The following is a 21,556-nucleotide window of genomic DNA, read 5'->3' as shown; positions in this document are numbered from 1 at the left end:
AACCAATTCTTAATCCTGCAATTACCCAGTCTTATCGCTACTGCCCACACGTGCTGACGATGGCTAGAGTTCTAGATGACATTCTTTTCATTAGTACGGCCAATGGGAAATTTAATTAGAGATACATTTCTTGAATGCAGAAGGGAACACATAAGGATTAACAAGTTAATTCTATCATTTAATTACATTTAAATGTTTACCACGCTGTATAGAGAATTCTGACACTGTAGCTAACCCTCTTATTATCTGTTCTCTCTTATGTAATGATGAAAACACTACTTCTGAGGAGGAGGAAAAGTGGGATTTTCTTCCTGCTAGCTTGCATACTGACTAAACAGTCAGAAATAATCACCCTAGTTACTTCTGGATCCTATCAGCTCCTGGCCACATTCTGTAAATGCAGGCATTTGGAAGAAAGCAAACAGATCCGCAGGTAACAGAAACCAGAATATGCCCTGATGGGGAGATAAGAAACTGGAACTAAACGGATCCAGGTAGGCTTTAAATAGAATGGTGGAAAGAAAGCTGGGATATTTGGAGAGATAGGCATGCTTGCTCACAGACCTCCATTAGATGAGCCGACAGCTAAATTCCTCTTCCTACGATAGTCAAATGGCTGCCTGTGTGCCTGCTTGCCTGCCTCCCCCTCCCCCTTGTTCTTAGATGCATGCCTTCATAGGTAGGTACAATATCTTCCTTCCATGGTTGATTCCTTGGCCAGCTACAAACGAGGCCCAGCTCTGAAGCATTTCCACTCAAACCTTTCCACACAAATGCTATAACTTGCCCGCTATTGTTTTGACATTTAGGAAACAGATGCATGTTTTTTACGTTGGAAGGCAGACATCTGCTCTTCAGCACTCACTCCAGAAGCCTGAGTCCTCTGGCAGGAGCACAGGAAATCAAAGGCACTCTCCACCACCTTGCTTGCACCCACATCCCTAGATTTAAGGCATTCGAAAGAAACGGCAAAAGGGGGGGATCTATGAATATGCTCATAAGCCCGAAAACTCTGCTGACATTGATTAAATAAGTCCATACAATGTTCACTGCAAAGTAATCTATGCTAATGCAATTTACTAGGAAGGAAGAAGAAGGAAGCTGAGCTCTGAGCTGTGATGGATGGAGCATTGCCGCAGGAACCAGGTAGCCCAGCACTTCAGAAAAATCACATAATCCCCATGAAAAATAAATTCTGTCTGTTTTTATTAGGAAAAATCTAACTTAAAATGCATAAAATCATTTGTGTCTGGTTCTGGCATATTGAATGCCATGGTTAGAGGAAAGAAAAATATGCAGGAAACATGCATAGAAGGAATTCTCTTTTGTGTATTGTTTTGCTTGGACTTTATTTGGGGAGGTGTCTCTGCTCTGATTTTACTCTGAAAAATGTGGGTCGCCCGTTCTATCAAAGGGGAGTTTGTGAAATACGAAATTGCAACGCCCTCAGAACATATCGACTTCATCTGGAATTTGTTAATATATTAACTCAATATTCTCCAGGGGGAAAATGGTATGTTTGAGATGGATTTTGGATGTAAATTCTAAACAGGTGGACGGAGCAGCAGGAGGGTGGTATCAGGCTTCCCGCAGGGGACCCACACCATAGAGTTGTAGAAAATGAATCGCAGGGATTGGTGGTCAAGGAAATCAGATTTGTCGAGCCGAGTATTTATACATGAAAGGAGCATGAATGCTCAGTAAATTACAGATTGGGGATTCAAAGCCACACATGCACAACTTTCCATCATGCAGATTCACTGCAGGCTACTAACCGTCCTTTGCAAGAACAATGCACATATTTTTAATTTAATTTTTAAAATCTTGGGCATTCATCTCTGCACTCCCATGGTGAAGAACATTTCTTTCTATATACAATATCGCACGTGTTTCCGGGCATGAAGTTGCTTTTTAATTACAAACAACATTTGTGAGCTTCCTGCTGGTTACACCATTTGTGACATTGGCAGGAGCTGAGTGCAAACGGAGGGAAGATGAACTCTCTACCCACCCGCCTGCTGAAATAACACAGAGGAGAATAGTGTTATTTGGAAGCAAGGTACACATTGTCCTGAGAATAAGTAACGGATGTTGTTTTGGGTGCATATTCCCAGTGGAGAGGAGGGTGTTTTGTCAAATTTCATTGCTGACTTTCGAAAAAAATGGTTAGGTTTCTGTTGCTTGCCTCTTCTCTTGTTGACAATTTACAGAAAACTTGAGAATACTAACTAAAGGTATAATTTCAGCATTTCCCCAATCTTTGTAAAACTGTTTGACAAATGACCTTAGTTAACAATGCTACATTTTTGGTGGAGGAGAGAAGTGAGATTAAACGCAGGGCATTGTCTATGAAAAGCACCTGTATACCACTCAGCCATATTACAGCCACACAGTTATTAGAGTTTCTGCAACTCTTAGGCCATCTACATTTCCCAGAGGCAAAGGATGAAGCATCTGCAGTAATATTAGCCCAGCCTTGTCTCTGCCACAGAGATTGGCCCAGCCACCTCTCAGCACACAGACACACTGATTTTCGCTGGTGTCTTACTATGCATGACAAGGAATATAATGATCATAATGTAATTAAGATTTACTGAGCATTTACTACTTAAGAGACACTGGATTAAATGTTTTACATTCATTATCTCCTATAATCCTTGCTCTAACTCAGGGGGTTGGGTAGCATCGTTATCCCCTTCACAAAATGGGTAAGGAAGCTGCGGTTAGAAGAATCCAATTAAATTGTGAAAGAAAACTCATTCTTACCATTGCCAGAGCAAGATTCTGCTTTTGACCTCTCTGACAACAACACCGTTGAAGAGTTTCCTTGAGAGGTGTTCTGACTGCTCTCCAAGAGGACCATTCTAATTTTCACTAATTGCAGTTGCCGAGAACTCGCCAGCAGCAGCATTTTGTCCAGCTCATAGACAGTTCAGGCGGTTTATTGAACAAACCCAAAAAGTAACCCAAAAACAGAGAGAAGCTGGCTGTGTCAAAGTGACGACGGCAGGTTTGTGGGTCGTACGTCTCTCGCCGTAGATTCTAAGGAAGGTTTTATAAAGGTTTATCAAGTGATTGGAATATGTGGGTGGCAGGGTGAGCCTCTGTGTTTTGTCAAAGCACACTGGATCCTAGCACCCTTTCTGGATATTGCTGACAATTATTCTCTATGAAAGCACAGGTAAGGTCAAACGCAGGTTACCTGTGCTAGCAAAGCTGAGTCCTTGAAGGTCCAGACCATTGTTAGTGCATGTGTGTAGTGAATTGGTGGAACAAGTTACCTGCAGCCTCGAAGACCTTTGACCACAAAAGGAGACGCAGATGCCCAGATTTAGCTGCAGTGCTCTGCGCTGACACAAATCTAACTCTTCTTTGGAGTTTTGGGGCAGCATGTGAGTGTAGGGTCTTTATGCACATGTTTATGTAAACACATGTACCTGTGCATATGGGTACACATGAATGTGTGTGTGTGTGTGTGAGCGCGCACGCACGTGTGCACCTGCGTGTGCATGTGAACCAGGTGTAATTCAAAAAAACCTTCATCAGTCACTAGTCACATTGTCTTGGAGACAGTTTCTTGCCGAACTTGGACTTCACCTGTTCAGCTAGCCAAGAAGCTCCAGGCACTCTTCTACCCCTGCCGTTTTCTCCAAGTGTGAGCGTCACTCTCACCCAGCACTGATGATACAGACACCTTGCTTGCCAGGTTTTCTTGTGTTCAGAAAATACAGACTTAGCTCTTCATGATTGCAAGGCGGGTCCTTTGAGGACTGAGCCATGTAGCTACTCAGTCCTTTAACACCTTGAGATGGCTTGATGCCCCATGGTTGATCTCATGACTACCTATCACTTAAAACATTCTACTGTCTACAGGTTCAGACAGTCTATCATTTTTTTTTTAGTTGTCAAACATGTATTTTTATTTTACTCTTTTTTGTCAAATTTTTATTAAAAATTTTACTTTTCATTTTACATATCAACCCCAGTTCCCCCTCTCTCCCCATCTCCAATCCCCTTCAGCTCCCCCTTACCATGCTCGAGGTAAGGCCTTCCTTGAGGAATCAACAAGGTCTAGCGTACCAACTTGAGACAAGACCAAGCTCCTCCCCCACATCAAAGCTGAGCAAGGTATCCCACCATAGTAAATGGACTCCAAAAAGTCAATTCATGCACCCAGGATAGGTCCTTGTGTGACTGCCAGCCCTCCTTCCCAACAGATCAAGTCACATAACTCTCACCCACATTCGGAGGTCTAGTAATTTCAAGATTTTTCGAATTACACCTAGTTCCTGCACATTCACACATGCACACAGACACGTTAATGTGTGCCCTTAAGCACAGGTGCACAACTACATGAACATGTTCATAAGACTCCACACTCACATGTTGCCCCAAATTTGCCAAAAAGGAAGAGTTAGAGTTGAGTCAACACAGAAAACTGCAGATTCCTTGCTGTCAGTCCACAGTCTGTGAGTTCCCCCTAGCTCGGGTCAACTGTCTCTGTGGTTTTCGCCATCACGCTCTGGATGCCCCCTTGTTCACTTTAAAGCACTGTATTTAAACGAATAAGGAAAAGCAAGATGATAGCAAATAATGATTATTAAAGTAACCCTCTAGTCAATTATTTCTTTTAAAAACATTTAAGTATAGACGTGTGTGTGCTTGTCTATAGATGTATCACATGAGTCCACATGGCTGCAGAGACGAGCAGAAGGCAGCAGATCTTTTAAAACTGGAGTGAGAGTTGTGAGCTGCACAGTCAGGTGCTGGGGACCAAACCAGGTGCTCTGCGAAAGCAGCAATCTCTCTTCGTTGCTGTACCAGCACTTTCGAGCCCTTGTTGTTTTTTGTGAAAGACAAGAACTATGAACCTCATGTAGGCTGTTGGATATTCTCCTCCATCCCAGAAGGAGCTACCTTCCCTCTCCATTCCTTGTCTCCTGTTTCTTTTCTCTATTTCTTTTCCTTGAAGTATGCAGAACTCGTGCTGCTGGAGTTATTAATGTGTCACCGTTTCCATCCGTTCTGAGAGGGTTATAAATCAACCGTAAAATATGTGAGCCGGCAGTAAGCTTGGCATATATTCTTAGCCCAGAAGCACTCTTTTTTCACTTTTAAAAGATGAAAGACTTATATTCTATGAACTTACAAAGGTATGATATCTGATTAGTTCTTGCCTCTTTCCAAAAATACTCTGTTTAACAGGAAAAAAAAACAAAGAAAGAAAGAAACAAAACAAAACAAACAAACAAACAAAAACCTAGCACAGGACATGGAGAGACAGTTCAGGATTACAGCCCCAGGGAAGCTATCGCATTCCTGCCCTATCAAAGACTCCCCTGTTATAGCTCCTTGTATATGTCAACACATACAGAATAATGCTAGAGCATTCCTAACTTCCAGTTAGCAGCAATCTACACACAGCCTAGGAAAACACGTTTACGAGAGACAGACAGAATAAAAGCAGAAGTACTTCCTTGAACTTTATAAGTCTGGGAATTTTTCCCCTTTTGACTCCATTTTCATGATCAGACCTCACTGAACATGTCTAATACCAGTGGATGTAGATCGTGTTACCAGGAAGGAACGGTATACACAGCTGTTGAGCCCTCAAAGTTCCCCACAGAGCCTGGACCACTGCGTGAGAATGGAGGAAGAGAAGAGTTCTATTATTGTTTGATAGTTTACATATCCCAACGCTACCAAATTGCTGAGATTTATCTCGTTTTGTCTTAGAAAGTCAAAACATTGTGTAAACAAATATTAAGGCAAGCCTTTTTGTATCCCATTTATTCATCTCGCTTCTCACTTAAAGTTGTTCTGGGACTGAGACATAGGTTGCTTAGTAAATCTATTATCATACAAGCATGAGATCATCTGCATGGTGAGCAGCACTCATGTAAAGAGCCTGCCGGGGCTGGAAAGATGGCTCAGAAGCCAGGGAAACTTCCTGCTTTGAGAGAAAGTGGGCACTGCTCTCACGACCTACCTTGCGCTCACATTCAGTTTTAACTTCCCTTATAGAGCATCTGAAGTCCTCTCATGACCTCTAAGCATAACACAATAGTGGTGTCCTTAAACACATGCGTATAAAACACTTATATGCATAAAATAAAAATAATTTTTTAAAAAGAAAGTTGAGTGCTGTGGCTCATTCCTGAAACCCACTTTCTCCCACGGAGAGAGGGGTGGGAAAAAGGGAGAGGCAGGGAGAGAGATTTATGACTCACTGCGTCAGGAAAACCATCTTGTCAGTGGTAGTGGAGCACAAGGAAGCCTGTTCATCTTTCAGGGGATCACAAAGCATAGAGTACTGAGGACTGAACCAGGGAAGATTATCACCGATAGGGCCCCATCAGCAGAGTCTCATCAAGCCCCACTTGCTAAAACATCTACAGACCCTCCCAAAGGAGACCCACTCAAGAATGTGTTAGAGCACAGGAGTGTTTGGTAAACTGTCATGTTCAAGTCATAGCACTTCCTTTTTCTACTTCTGAACAAATGATGTCCAAAAAGTATTGGATGAGAAGGAACATAAGAGCCAAGAATTAAGTTACTAATAATCAATTCATAGTAATAGAAGTATCCTAAATTTTCATCTATCCTTAACTTTTTACAAAGAATAAAAGGAAGAGAGTAAGCAGTAATCATATCTCCAAGGGATTCTCTTTCCCAGTAAAATATTTAGTTTCAGTGTGAAAATCATCCTAGGGTACCTTGAAACAGTTGGGAACCCTTGAAACAGTTCACTGAGTTCATCAAGATCATACTTCATTTACAAACACCGCTGCCAGATCATGAAGAAAATTCTCCAGCAAACACCTGATTTTATATTTCCACCTTAGAAAACGCCTTCCTATTAAAAATATAGGAAATGGAAAAGAAATCTCAGTGAAAGGCAACATTACATAAAGACAGAAAGAAAAGTTTGCGAGGATCATGAATTATTGCCCTGTTCTCTGTATCTCTGAGGACAGGTAAGATATTTTCATACTTTTTCCATATGGTTTTGGGGCTTATTCTCATTTCATAGTGAATCAACTATTCCAGAGTGACAGGAATGTATTCCCTGATGAAAATTAGTCATCACCACACTCCCATAGCCAACTCAGTAGTATGTGATGTTCTTCACATAAGTTATTTTTATTTAATTCATTGTTGTGATCCATAAAATGCCTAGCAATTAATTTCAGTAGCACACCCATTCTGCCGTTTCCTCGTCCCCATTTATGCATGAGAAACGTTCTAAAGTGAAGAGTACCAAAAAAGTTCAATTCAAATTTCATTTAATTTTGCAAGTGAAGATTATATCAAGACTCTTCAGTTTCCAAAATCCATTTTAACTTTGCAGGTTTGGATGAGAAATTATATTCAGTGGTATAAAATGTGCACTAAATACATCAGCTGCATGTGCTTCCAACCGTACAACCACTGTTTCTAAGATTATTAAATACATGGCAGTTAGTATCTACCTACTCCTATACCATAAGCAACATATGTACGTGTATGAATTAGTGCATGAACATGTTATATATAAGGTCTTACTTAATTGTGAGGAAAGGTAGTGTAGTTACAGTGGGAATGCTGAGTACGTCAATTTTTCCATCTAACTTGTTTGTTTCTCTAGACAACTCCAGTCTTTCTCATGGCCTACTATCCTTTGTCTGTGGAATTCTGTTGTGTAGTCCCAACTTTATCACTTACAGGGTCACACAACTCCCGGTTCACAATGGAAAACTTAGATTGCATTGCTAGTAAGGGACATGCACTTCAGCTTTTAGTCTCCAACTATGTAATAGAAGACCCCAACTGTTTCTCAAAGGACAGTATACATCCATCCCAAAACATCTATGTTCCGGAGTCTGCACTGCAGTCCCCATCACAGAAATATGCACCAGGCTCCATCCAGCATCTACTGAGCATTGTGAGTGTTGCTGGACTATGACATCATATTAGCAAGTCTCAGAGCAGCCTGCACAGGAGAGTTTTCTCTTTTCTAGCTTCCTCTCAAAGTTCCGAAATGGAGTAGAGCAACACAGAGAGAGGAGGGATATGGTGTTCGCCGAATTTAATAAGTCCCTAGAGGCTTATTTTCTTTTTGGATTCTCACAATTACTCTTTTTGGAAGTAAGTTTATCTTTGGTTAAGAAGAGAAACATGGACTTTAGAGGATTTAAGTACCTTTCTCTAGCTCACATGGAAAGGCAAGAACAGAAATCAAAACTAAAGGATCACGTTTACTTTGATAGCTATCTGCATCATGTTCTATCTCCTTGTATTCCCACTTCTCTCTGGCTTCCCCAAACCACTGTTAAGATGGTATGCCTTTCCTCTTCCGTCATTGTCTGGTTTTCAGTCATGCCTATTGGTCTGACTCAGTCCCTGCCTGTGGGCTTCCTCCTGTTCCTTTATAGAGAAGGTTGGGAACACCGAACGTAGATGCTACGTAGGATCAGTCCTTGGATGATAAATCACAGGAGCTTAGGTCCTTATGTCCTTATGTCCTTATGTCCTTATGCTTTCAGTGGGTTTGGATTTGGAGGACTTTTCTATTCTTTCATCTGAAATCCCCTAGAATGGAATCCCCATATGTCAGGCAGAAACGAGACTCTTTTAGACATAGTTCTGGGTTATCTGCAAGTAAACTATTTTCCTCTACTCCTAGCTTCATCTGTAGGATTTTTCAATAAATCTGTATTAGATAAACAGACAAAACCTATATTTTTTTAACTTTCCAAAAAACAGTCTGAGCACATATGCTTTCACTATAAAGTTCTACCAAACACCAAAACAAAAAATCCAATATTTAAACAAATTCTTCTGAAAAATAGGAGAAGAAGGAAAAATTATGAACTAACTCTATAATATCAATAGTACATTGATATCACAGAGAAATGTAACAAAGGAAAAAACAACTTTATCTCCTAGAAAAGTTATTACAAATATTTTCAATAAAATATTACAACCAAAACCAGAAATGTATAGCAAGGAATAACCACTTTGAACAAGTAGAGTTCATTGCAGGAATGCAAGGTTGGGCACACTACTGAAAATTGGTTACTGTAATAAAGCATATTTTAACCAAATAAAGGGCAAACATAAACACCTCCATTGCAAGAGTAGTTGGAACCTCTAACAACTCTCACGGTGAAGACTCTTAGGAAGGTAACATCCTTAACAGACTGTACACTGGGCCTTTGGTGCTACCCAAGGAGCTCTGGTGCTTATAGGACCAGTCTTCTGTGTGATACCTTTAACTATAACACATATCCGTACAGTACTGACAGCCAAGCTTCCTTTGGGAAATTAAATATCGTATTATCTCTGAAGAAGGGGGAGTGAGCACAAGGTTCCATTTCTAAGCAAAAAGCTAATTGCAAGCAATATCTTCTGGGGGAGGGAAAATTTATTTTCTCCGATGGAGTGGCATTGAGTATATCATCCACATCTCAGGTGAGGCCTCATGCTTAGAAGTGGGAGAGAAGGGTGGGGCGGTGAGACGAGGGCGGGAGAAGGAAAGGTAGGAAGGAAGGAAAAAAAGTGAAAAAAGATCTCTTGATATTGTATAAAATAAGTGCTAGGAACTATAGTAAAGGCTTTAGTGGTTAGGAATACTTGCTGCTGCTCTTTCTCTTCCGTTCGCAGGCATTTCGGGGAGCCGCCACGGCCAAGTCAAAGAACCACACCACACACAACCAGTCCCAAAAATGGCACAGAAAAAGCATCAAGAAACCCCAGTCACAAAGATACGAATCTCTTAAGGGGGCCGACTGTAAGTTCCTGGGGAACATGCGCTTTGCCAAGAAGCACAGCAAGAAAGGCCTGACGAAGATGCAGGCAAATAACGCAGAGGCCATGAGTGCACGTGCAGAGGCCATCAAGGCCCTGGTGAAGCCCCAGGGGGTGAAGCCCAAGGTGCCAAAGGTTCCCAGAGGCAAACTCAGCAGTCTCGCTTCCATTGCTCACCCCAAATTTGGGAAGCAGATTAGAAGCTACATGGCCAAGGGTCGTAGGCTCCAAAAAACAAAATCCAAGGTTCAAACCAAGGCAGAGGCCTCCGCTCCATCTCAGGCTCCCAAAGGTGTCTAGGCCCCCGTGAAGGCCCCATAAAAAAGATCTTAGTCTACCAATGTGAAGACAGATAGATGGACTGGTGTGAGTACCTTTACAGTATTTGCAGATGATCAGGACCTTATGCTGTTTTTACAAATAAACTTGAGGCAAGATCTGTTGAAAGGAAGGAAGGAAGGAAGGAAGGAAGGAAGGAAGGAAGGAAGGAAGGAAGGAAGGAAGGAAGGAAGGAAGGAAGGAAGGAAGGAAGGAAGGAAGGAAGGAAGGAAGGAAGGAAGGGAAGAAAGAAAATTTGATGTTATTCCAAAAGACAGACCAGATTCCAAGCACCTACATGACAGCTCACAACTATCTGAATCTCCATTTGAAGAGCACCTGATACCTTTTCTGGCCCCGAGGGACACCAGGCACACAAGCAGTACCCAGGCAAACACTCAACAACATGCACACACACACACAGACACACACACACACATACATATATATGTATAATATAATAACTGATTCTTTGTATTCTCTTTGTTTCTATTTGATTGATTTCAACCCTCCATTTAACTATTTCCTGCTGTCTCTTCTTCTCGGGTGTGCTTATCTCTTCCTGTTCTAGAGCTTTCATGTATACTGTTAAGTTGCTAGCATAACATCTCTCAAGTTTTTTGTTTGATTTTGTTCTTATATAAACAGTGCTATGAACTTTCCTCTTAGTATGACTTGCACTGTGTCCCATAAGTTTGCCTTTGCTGTGTATTCATTTTCCTTGGATTCTAGGAAGTCTTTATTTCTTTAGTTCTGTATTGACCCAGTTTTCGTTCAGTGGAAAGTTGTTCAGCTTCTATGAATTGGTAGACTTTCTGCAGTTTCTGCTGCTGTTGGCATCCGGCTTTAATCGGTGGTGCTCTAATAGGATGCAGGGAGTTATTTCTATTTCCTTGTATCTGTTAAGACCAAGTCAAATTTTGGAGAAAATTTTGTGACATGCTGAGAAGAAGGAATATTCTTTTGAATGTGCATGAAATGTTCTTAAGCATCTGTTAGTTCCATTTATTATGTAAATTATAAAAATTGCTGTTTGTTCCAGTATTTTCAGTTTAGTTTTTGTCTGGATATCTTGTTTGTTTGTGGGAGTGGGGTACTGGAGTTTCCCCCTATCAGTGTGTGAGCGTCCGTGTGTGATTTAAACTTAGTAATATTCTTTTACAAAGTGAGTCCCCTTGCATTCAGGGTGTAGATGATGAGAACTGATACATCATTTGGGTGGATTTTTATTTGATGAGTATGTAGCATTGTGTACCCCTAAAAAGTGTCATGGAAGTGGGTAGAAGAAGGTCCCACTCTCTTACAACCACCCATGTCCTGGGTTGCACCTTTATGAACTTAATGACTCAGCTTTGTGGAATCACCAGTCATGATCTCTAATTTACAAAAGGAATTAAAGGTATGTTACTTTTAGATAATCTTCCCACGCAGGCTGCCCCTGGGTTCCTGAAGGATACTATGAGAATGTTCAGGGTCTCCAAGAGGCTCGGCATTGCAGAGAATTCTATCTGAAAATGGCTGAGTGATTCAGAGAGGGTGTCCCATGAGAGAGATAGACATTTCCGTTCTAGTCAGTCCCTAGTGGTAGAGCCCGAGGCAGTGTTTTGCTAGTTGGTGAATATATTTTCCGGTCACACAAGAACTCAACTACTGAGACACAGGCGACATCACTTTCTTTATAGATGTTATATAAGATTATAGTAATACATGGTTAAGCATAATTTGTAAAGAAGTTTGAGGGACAAGGGAGGGATTCTCTATCTTAGATCTTACATCTGGGTTTGATAAATATTCTCCTTAACTCATTTTCTTAATAGACAATTAAGCAAAATTTCACCAACATGCTGTATAACGGTGAGTGAGTGAGTGATTTCTGACCTTTGTCAGAGCAATAAAACATATAGCCACTTCTGTCTACATTTTATGATGGCTCCTGTCTTCCAGAGTCACAGGATTTCTATAAAAGCATAGAAGCAAGTGTCTCAAAATGGTTAATTTCACTATCTGGTGGCAAACAGGTGTAATGAATAATGGAAAGAGATTCAGTGAAACTTAAGACCTCATATTTTAAAAAAATTTAAAGATCTCCAAGAATTAGAAATTCTGCTATTTGTTAAGAAGTTCTTGAACGACTTGAGTTTATTCCTTCATGGTACATCTGATAATGAAATGTTGTGGACAAACAAGAATGCCCACTTAAATTTTCATGTAGCAATGCGCAGAAGTTAACTCTCATTATTCACAAATAACACTGTACCATTTTGTCTGTAAAATTATATGAAATCAGCTGTGGAGCTGTCCGAAATGAGAAGTAAACCCAGCCAGGTAATGTTTCAGCAGTTTCCATGTGCTTGAAATGAATTCAGAGATAAAACTTAAGAAATGGTGTTTGCAAAAGCACCATGAGTGTGCTGTGTTAAGGAATAAAGCCAGGGAGATAGAAGGCAGATGTTCATATTTCAAGTCACAAAATACCGTGAAGAGGAATTAGAATCCTGAATAAATGGAGAGATATGTCGGCTCATGAATTGTAAAATGTAAGGTTCTCCCTCCTCTCAATTTAGGTCATGCTTTAAATGTATTTCTAATGACAATCCATTCCTTTGCTTCAAATGACAAACTAATTAGAAGCTCCGTATAGAAACTTGAAGGACCAAAAATAGTAATCTAGAAGAAAAATAAGATCTTCAGACAACAGTCTCTAATACCATGACTTCTGACAAAGCTGGTTGTGGTTCAAGAGCACTTGAACAGTTAAGGGCACTTGCAGAACAAAGCCCCTGAGACCATCAAGGAAGACAAAATATTCCAACGAGTGCTGCTGAGCTGAATGTGTGAATTTATAAGAAAATTTATCAAGGCACCCATGGCATCACATTTGGTAAACAAATCAGTGTGAAAGGGATTATGTATGCAACAGCTTAAACTAAAATGGAAACGCTTCTTCTAAAGAGAGAAAAAAAAAGGATCATCTTCCCAATGTGGGCTTGCAAAATTTATCTGAACAGGACAACAGGACCAATACTTAGTAAAAGAATCAATGATGAAATATTTTTATTAATTAAAAAATTCAATAAAGGCAGGACCCAGGAAAAGGAGGAAGCCCTTCTCAGACACGGCACTCACAACTTATCTATATGAGAAGGACGTGCACACACGTTGCATAAAAGTTTTCACAATACAATTAGGGAATACAATTCAGCAACAGAGACAAACAAAGGTTTCAGAAGAAACTCGATAGAAGAATGAAATGATTTAAATTTAAAATAATAGAAAGAGGAAACTACATAACAGCACTTTTCACCTTTGAAAGTAGTTACAATTAAGTCATCAGCAACAGCTTTAGTTAGATTATGATGCTATTTGTAAACTACTGCATTGTGGGTAGGAGTAGATAAAATACAAAAACTGCTTTACAACTTCACCAACTCCTTACAAAGCCATCTACACAGCTACTCTGCATTCCAACAACCCCCAAAGGTAAGGAAAATGTAGGTCATGAAAACAAAGTAGAAAGAATTTACCCACAACACAACTCACTGAATTACTCCATGTTGCAAGAGAATGAATTTGTTCTTGCTTTGAGAATAGTCTAATGAGACATTAACATGTCCAGTATCCTGATTTGGTTCTGCTTGGAAGTACATGATGTGAGGATGACTGTACAAGTGTAATCTTGTGATCTCCCAAACTCCTCAGTTAGGAAGGTAATCTCCAGTACTGGTTTGCTAGGTCAGGCTCATAGGAGGTGAATGGGTAGAAGTCTCCATTCTCTTCATTGAGCTACTGTTGATGTCAGAGGGCCTGCAAGGTACATTCAAATACACATTCTTATTCTTTCACCTAAGGGCACAGGGAGAAGGCACACACTTGGTGCCACTACTTTGATTTGGGCCTTTCCAAACTCCATTATGATGCTACATGACTTGGTCTTTACATATTTCACAAGTGTGAAATTTTCAGTGCACAAAATAGACAAAAAGTAAAGTGGTGAAGTAGAAAATACATTTATCCAAGACCCTAAGTCTGCCCTTCTCTCTGATAAATCTCTGCCAACCCAATGTAAAGACTCAGGACAAAGGTCAACATAAGCCAGCCCTAACTTAAATATCAACTGAACCTTTCTGGGCTACTACACCTGGCAACATGGACGGAGCCAAGCATCACTGCTTTCATAAAACAAATCTTTGCATACGATATTGTAAAATCAAATATATTGCAATGTGTAATCTGAAATATACGTATTTACATACACGCATGCACACACACGGAACAAAGAAAATCAGAGTAGTGTTAAGCCTGAGGTGGGGAAATTTCTTGGTACAGAGCTTGAGCAAACCTAAGCTTGAGCAAACAGGGCTTGAGGGTCGTAAGAGTGTTCTAGATCTGATTTTAATACTGCACAAATCAAAATGGATCAAAAACCCCTAAATTGTAGATCTAATGGCTCAAACTTCTACTTGAATGTCTTTCAAGACTAGGTCTTGATATCAGTTTTATAATCACTGCATTTCATAACTACCTCCATTTCTTTTCTATAAATACAAATGAGGCTGGCACCTGAAGCCCAAACAGCTGTAAAAATTGTCTGTAATTCTCTATTCATTTACAGTAGCCAACTGATCAGTAACCTGCAGCACAATTGAGTTCAAACACAGGCATTTAAATTTTATGTGGGTTGTAACTGAGCATGATTTGTGAATGATCAGGCATGCATCTTTGTGTGGAAGTGTGATTTAATATACAATTGTACAACTGTCTGTGTTTAGACATGCCTACATGGCTTTTTTGAGAAATTCCTTTTCTGTCTCTATTTTTTAATCACATCTTCATCATAAATTGAACATTTTTCTTGGCATATAATTGTATGATGTAACTAATGTATTATACACATTAAATCAATTATGTCTATGGGGGAAATATGAAACGCTATTATGAGGTCTTCATCCATGCACAGTCCTGGGTGCTGTTATGTACAAAAGTATTCAAATAATTCAGTCAAATGCTTTTTGTGAAAATATACACGCTCAGCATTTATATAAAAGATCATCTCTAGCTCCATACCTCCTGGCCTCTGGTCTGTATCTGCAAAGAAAATATCCCTGTAAAACTATGGTAGATATCTCTTGGCTTTCTTATGTAAGCACCTCTGCTCTGTACATGCTTCCACTTATCACCATAAAGCAGTGTTTCGCTTAGGCAGTTATGAAGCACCCACGTGATTTTAATTTTTGTTTAGTGTGTATGTATACTGTGTATGGTGTGTCATCTGAACATTTGTGCACCACCTGTATACTTTGTGCCCAAGAAGGCAGAAGAAAGAATCATAGTTCATAGATCTAAATTTGCAGATAGTTGCAAAAGAATATGTGGGTGCTAGGAACCAAAGTCAGGTCCTCTTGGAGAGCAGCCAGTGCTCTTAGGCATTGAACCATCTCCCCATTGACTCTTGGATAATTTTGTTAATGTATTTGTTCATATTCACCCCTCCTCAATACATCCTTTTTCTTCTATACCCAACTTTGCCTTCTCTTTTTCTTTTTCTTTTCTTCTCTCTTTCGTTTTTGCTTCTTTCATTCCTTCATTTTTTTTTTCAATCAAATCCATACTAATTGCCAAAAGCTTTTTAGCTAAGTTTGGGGACTTCATACACACTTGCCAACTAACTACTTGGATATTCCCTGCATTGAGCTTACACATTTGTATCATGCATGCTGTAACAGTAACTATGAGTTCATACATTTTACGTGTGTGTGTGTGTGTGTGTGTGTGTGTGTGTGTGTAGCTGAGTGCAAGTGTCCTCTGAGGCCAGACAAGAGTATTTAATTCCTTGGTGCTGAAGTTTCAAACAGCAGTGAGCCATCCCAAACCAGGTCATCTTCAAGGGCCAGATCTCTAATCCCACCATCCCATTTTAAATATGCTAAAAGTAATACAAGTATAAACCACATAGTTTATTCTTTTCTTCTCATGTGGCTTTAAATGTTAAATTTCCTGTTTTGTTTATTTGCATCCTTATTTCTAAAAGTCAGATAAATCTGTTACTCACAGCGGCCCTTACGTAGACTTGTTTTTTAGAGATGCTCAGATGTTAGTTTGGTTTGTCCTTTCACTTGGCGCACATGTGTGTGTTCCTGCAGCCTCCTGTCTTCTGAAGCAATATGAATTTTTCGTTTTCATCTAGGAGGCATCAGCCGTTCTCAAATCTCTGCTGTCAGTGTTGCGTCTCCCAGGGCTTTGCTCCCTTCCTTGCTTCACTCTGTGAATTTATTACATGAGGCGCCGGTTTACTGAAAACTTGCTCATCTGACGCGGTCTTTATCCCATCCCCACAGGACGTTAATACTTTTCCTTGTCATAGGATTCTACAATGTAACTAATTCTCACTCAGACTGAAAAACTATTACCTTTGCCTTGTCTAGCACCCAACATTTTAAATATATTTCCTATTTATTTTTTGAGATTTTCATACATGTAGCAATGGGTTTTGAACAAATCTACCTCTCAATACTTTCCACCCTACTCTACCCAGAACCCTTTCTGCCCCTTCTCTCTCCCAATTCCATACACTCATTTTTAGCCCACTGAGTCAGCTTAGTCCTGCCAGTGTTACACAGGTATGGGGTAATTCACTGGAGCATGAGTAACCTTCCAGCAGCCACAACCCTAAAGAACTGACCCTCTCTGCCCCAGCAGCCGTCAGACACCAATAGCTTAGACACAGGAGCGACTTTGTGCACATCCCCCTGTGCAGGCTGTTTTGACTGGCTTCACCTTGTACAAGTCTAATGCATGCAGTCCCTGCTGCTGTGAAATCTTCTGGGCAGTGGCCCTGCCATGTCCGGAAAGCACAACTTCTGACCATTGCAATCTCATCGTCCCGTTTCCAGAATGATCTCTGAGCCTGAAGGCGAGAAGGTGTGATATAGACGTCCCATACATCAGACTTGTACTCTCTGCATGTTCTCTAGTTTAGAGTCTCTGTATTAATAGACATCTACTGTGAAAAAAAAGGCTCTCTGATGAGGATTGAAGGCCACGCTGGCTATTAATTTACAGACAAGTGCTTCTAAGGGTTTTAATAATGGCTGTACCCATAGAGCTGTCAATAGTTTTGCAGGGAGTCTCCTGGTTTTTATGAGAATTCTGCTGAGAAATGGCTGGGTTTCCTGTAAGATTTGAAGCTTTTCCTTTTACCCCTGTGATTATGAAAATTTTAATGATTATTCACCTTAATCATCATCAATTTAACTCATTTATTGCAATTCTTAGTTGATAATTTTGCTCTATTTTCTCTCTTTGCAATTCATGAATCAGATATTTGGCAAGCCCAAATCAAACCTCCAATCATTTAAAAATGGGGTTTTCTCTTAGAATACATCTCTGGGCATTTTTATTTAACTCTATGGCAGGCGCTCCATGATTTTATCTTTCAGTTTTCCTTAAGGTTACTGTAGTGTATTTCATTTCACTGATTTGATGGAAGGCATTTACTAAGAGCACCATACATTTTCATCAGTTATGTTACTTTTATCCATGCCCTGTGCTTTTCTCAAGTCATGAAGAGAAAACAGTCCTCATTCCCATCCTAGACAAACACAGGTACTCAATTTATTTATGCATTTTCCATTCACTTAGCACATGTTCGTTGTATGTACTATTCTGTTCTATGAGAGACAACAAAATATTAAGGAATAGACATCTCCATAAGCTCATCTGAGAGGCTAAAGAGGCAACGCAGAGCAAATTTGATTATATTATGAATGACTTAGAACATTATGACCCAACTATTTTTCCCTTTCTCAAGAATTTTATCCCAATCATGAATCCTGTCATCTTTCACCATCATGTTCAATATGCACTAAATAGTTGCCTCAACAAATAAGTCTCCTTCATTGTAAGTTTAAAAATATGTTTTCCAGTTCCAGGAAGCAAACCTGAGGTTTTGCACATGGCAAACACTCGAGCCCCACTCTATTCCCTAGCCACCCTTGCCCCCGCCGATGAGTTTTGTATCCTCACATTCTCTTTATCTATTGCCGTATCCTCGCCCTCCATAGGACAGCCCTTGGGATTTGTCTTTTGTATTGACTGCTATGACATTTTTTATTTCTCATTACTTGATAACACAATGAAGCCACTGTTGGCAAGGAAACCTCACAGCCAAGAAATGAATGGACAATTAGTCATTTCTTCTTCACTCCAGCACAGTCTTAAGTACAGCAGATCCATATTTTGTTTTGAGGTATTTTATTTACTAAGGTGCTGAAGTACAAAGAAGTTTCTCAGACTGATTCGTAACAGTTCAGATTAAATGTAGGAAGACATTTAATTTATATAAATTCACCTTTCAAAGAAACTACCTCACTATATGTGTACAGGTGATTAAGTATATCCAACATTTAAAAAGGTGATATATACTGAAAAGAAAATTTAGTAGATTTAATTATTCTGTAGTCAAAAATGCATATTATCTTAGATAATAATTTGCAAACTTACTAAGAACATTCAGCTGAAATTCTGATAGAAGGAAGGACTAAAATTATCATAAGTTGTATTGTCCAAAGAAGAAGGTAAAATCATTTTATGTAAAATAAATGACTGCAAGGATGAGATCAACTTCCTACAAATTTTTGATGAATGAAATAGAAGACCACAATCATGTACTGCAAGCACTTCGGTGAAATGAACAAAAATTGCTCTTGCTTCAACAGATATTTGCTACTGAGTTCATAGAAAGGGAATGGTCTCACAATCAAAATAGTAATGGGCTGTATCAATAACTGAAGGCAGCAGAAATTGAGTGCCAACCACACGAAAAGAAATCTTTGCCGGTCCACAGAGTCAATAAAGATCACAGAGATCCCCATCATGCGTGAATTGCAGTTATTAATCACACTATCCACAAGCAGCAACTGCTTATGATATCCATAATCATCCAACTATGGTGTCAGGTCTTCTATGGACCAGGCAAACTGGCGACGTATTTGAGATCTCTCAGATTGTCAGAATCCACAACTCCGTACATGCTCAAATCTGTTGTTTCATTGTTATTGAGTGTATCAAGAGAAACGCAACAGAACACTTCTTCAGATTTCTTAGATCGTTTTTGAAATTCAGGTGAATTTGTAACACATTGATCACAAACATAAAAGTTATTAGAAGCAATTGTTCTGCAATAAAAATTGAGTGCTCATAACATGATTATGGCGCAAACACCTGCCACTCCTGCAGACAGCATTCTGTAAACCCATCAACCTAACTCTATTTCCCTCTGATTGTATCAGGATAGCTTGCGGCATGGCAGGGATTTGAGTGGCAGGCATCCACCCTGGTGTACAGTGTTGCATACTCAAGCTTCGTTTGAGGGAATCATCTCTCTTTTAAAAAATGTAAGTTTCTAAATGGTTTCTTATTGAAAGGAAGAATATAAGGAATCTGCTGCCTTTCTCTCCTTAAAAAGTCCAAGTTTTTATAGTCCCCAGGTTCCATAAATATTTTACTAACTTTTTAAATTGACTTTTTGGTTTTGTAATGAGAAATACCATGAATTATTTAAAAACTCTAGACAGGAGATCAGGAGATATATATGTATGTGTATAGGGAGATAACTATAAATATATATATATATATATATATATATATATATATATATATATATGCCATGTAGTACAATGGAGAAAGATATAATGAGAGCATTCAGTACATTTAAGTGAGGTTAACAACCTCATACTTACAGAAACATCCAAAGTCATTTTTAAATTTTAAAATTTTCTTGGCCGCAGGTTTACTATCTGTCACATGGAATTAGAGTGAGGTGTCTGTTGTGGGATCCTCACTGAGCAAGTGAAGCTGTCAGACTGTGAAGGGACTGTTGAGGAAATCCAGTATGATTCTAGAAGTAGTGTCAAAATTCCCTTTCTGATACACCAAAAGTCTCCCCAATGTTTGATGGAAAAATACCTTGGTAACTTAGTGTTCTATACTAGAAAAGCACCACTTGAAGCCGGCTTCTACCTTTCATTCACTTCCACAGATAAGGCCTCTAAAATCATACAGCACAAGCTAGCTTATGACAGACTTTAAGGTTATGTGAAAGAATATTTTGATATTTAAGTATAACTAGTTACTTCAACTGGTCTTCTAAATCTCATAAGGAACTACGCTAACAAATATAAAGCCTTTCTGTTAAAGGAATATTGATAATGTTTGGCTATACACTGAGATCCCTTTGATCAATACAGGTCAGTTTCCGTCTTTGTTAAGACTGAAAAAATTTTAATATAATGGGAAGGAGATATTGGATGGTTTTGGATCCCTGCACTTTCCCTCTGATGCCCTTTGTCCTTATATCTGTACCATCCCAGTATGGCAGACTTGTGGGATCACGTATCAAGCACTGTAAGCAGACACCCACCTCCAGAGCGGTAGTTTGGGCTGCCTGTGGGCCCGTGCTAATAAACTCATGCCTTCTCTTCAATTATCCCAACCTTTAAGCTGGCTTTATATGTTATGGGTGTATTTGTCAAGCAGCAAATTGATTTCTGAGGAAGAAAGAGAATTTTTTCCAAAGAAGAAAGCGACAAACACAGACTCCCATAGGCTCGGGCCACAGAGCTGGGCTAACGAAGAAACCAGATTTCTTTTGTTCTCTCGTTTTTTGTTTTCCTTTCGATCAAATCGCCTCAAAGACAAACTGGCCCTCATGGCCATATTTTTGTCTATGAATAGTTGGCATCCTCTGAGTCAAGTCATTAATCAGAGGAATGTTCCAGTGGCTCTCTTAAACTTTTCGCCCTGAGAGGACAGGAATCTCAAATTCGTTCCAACTCTGTTGCTCTTCTGCTGAAGCTGAGAGGACGTGAGTAATCCCCATTCTTCTGACTCGAGATTCCATTGTTTGAACAGTGAAGACAGAAAAACGAAAACATCCAGGGAGTTCACTAAGATGTCTACTGACTCCTCCTATCTTTTATAGTTTTCCACAGACAAGCCCTTGTTATAGTGTTTTTAATAATGTCAACTAAAACATTTTATCCAGTTTGAGTTAGGAAGATTGGGGGAATAAAAGCAGGAAATGGGTTAAGAATCATCTTTTTGCCCATCTTCATTTATAAAAGAAAAATAGGTCTGCTATATATTTAAGAAAATTTGCATTTTTCTGGCTTGTGCTGTATAAATTAAAGAAAGAAGTCCTCAAACACTACTCTCTGGCTCACCATCTCAAACTGTTATGTGATTGGACTGGAGAGACAGCACAAAGACAGAGATCTGGCCCTGCTCTTGCAGAGGCCTAAAGTTCGGGTCTAAGTACCCATGCAAACGCTCACAGTCACGCCTAACTCAAGCTCTAGGAATCCCTGACGCCTCTGGACTCTGCTGAAAAACTCACTCCTGCCTGAATATCTGATGTATAATAGATTCTTAGTTAATGTTTGAAGCATGAATT

At 39.6% G+C, this 21,556-nt stretch overlaps 1 protein-coding gene across 1 annotated transcript; it reads left to right on the top strand.

Annotated features, from left to right (window-relative positions):
• The first annotated feature begins 351 nt into the window (after positions 1-351).
• LOC125412846 (large ribosomal subunit protein eL29-like) lies at positions 352-11,462 on the top strand. Its single transcript, XM_087897419.1, has 3 exons — positions 352-494; positions 1,084-1,146; positions 9,646-11,462. The coding sequence occupies exons 2-3, from the start codon at positions 1,123-1,125 to the stop codon at positions 10,087-10,089; spliced, it is 468 nt and encodes a 155-aa protein (XP_087753545.1). The 5' UTR covers positions 352-494; positions 1,084-1,122; the 3' UTR covers positions 10,090-11,462.
• The last annotated feature ends 10,094 nt before the right edge of the window (positions 11,463-21,556 follow it).

This window comes from Myodes glareolus, chromosome 17 (assembly GCF_982192425.1).
Source record: "Myodes glareolus chromosome 17, mMyoGla1.1, whole genome shotgun sequence".
NCBI classification, from domain to species: Eukaryota; Metazoa; Chordata; class Mammalia; order Rodentia; family Cricetidae; genus Myodes; species Myodes glareolus.
This window is presented reverse-complemented; position numbering and strand designations above follow the sequence as displayed.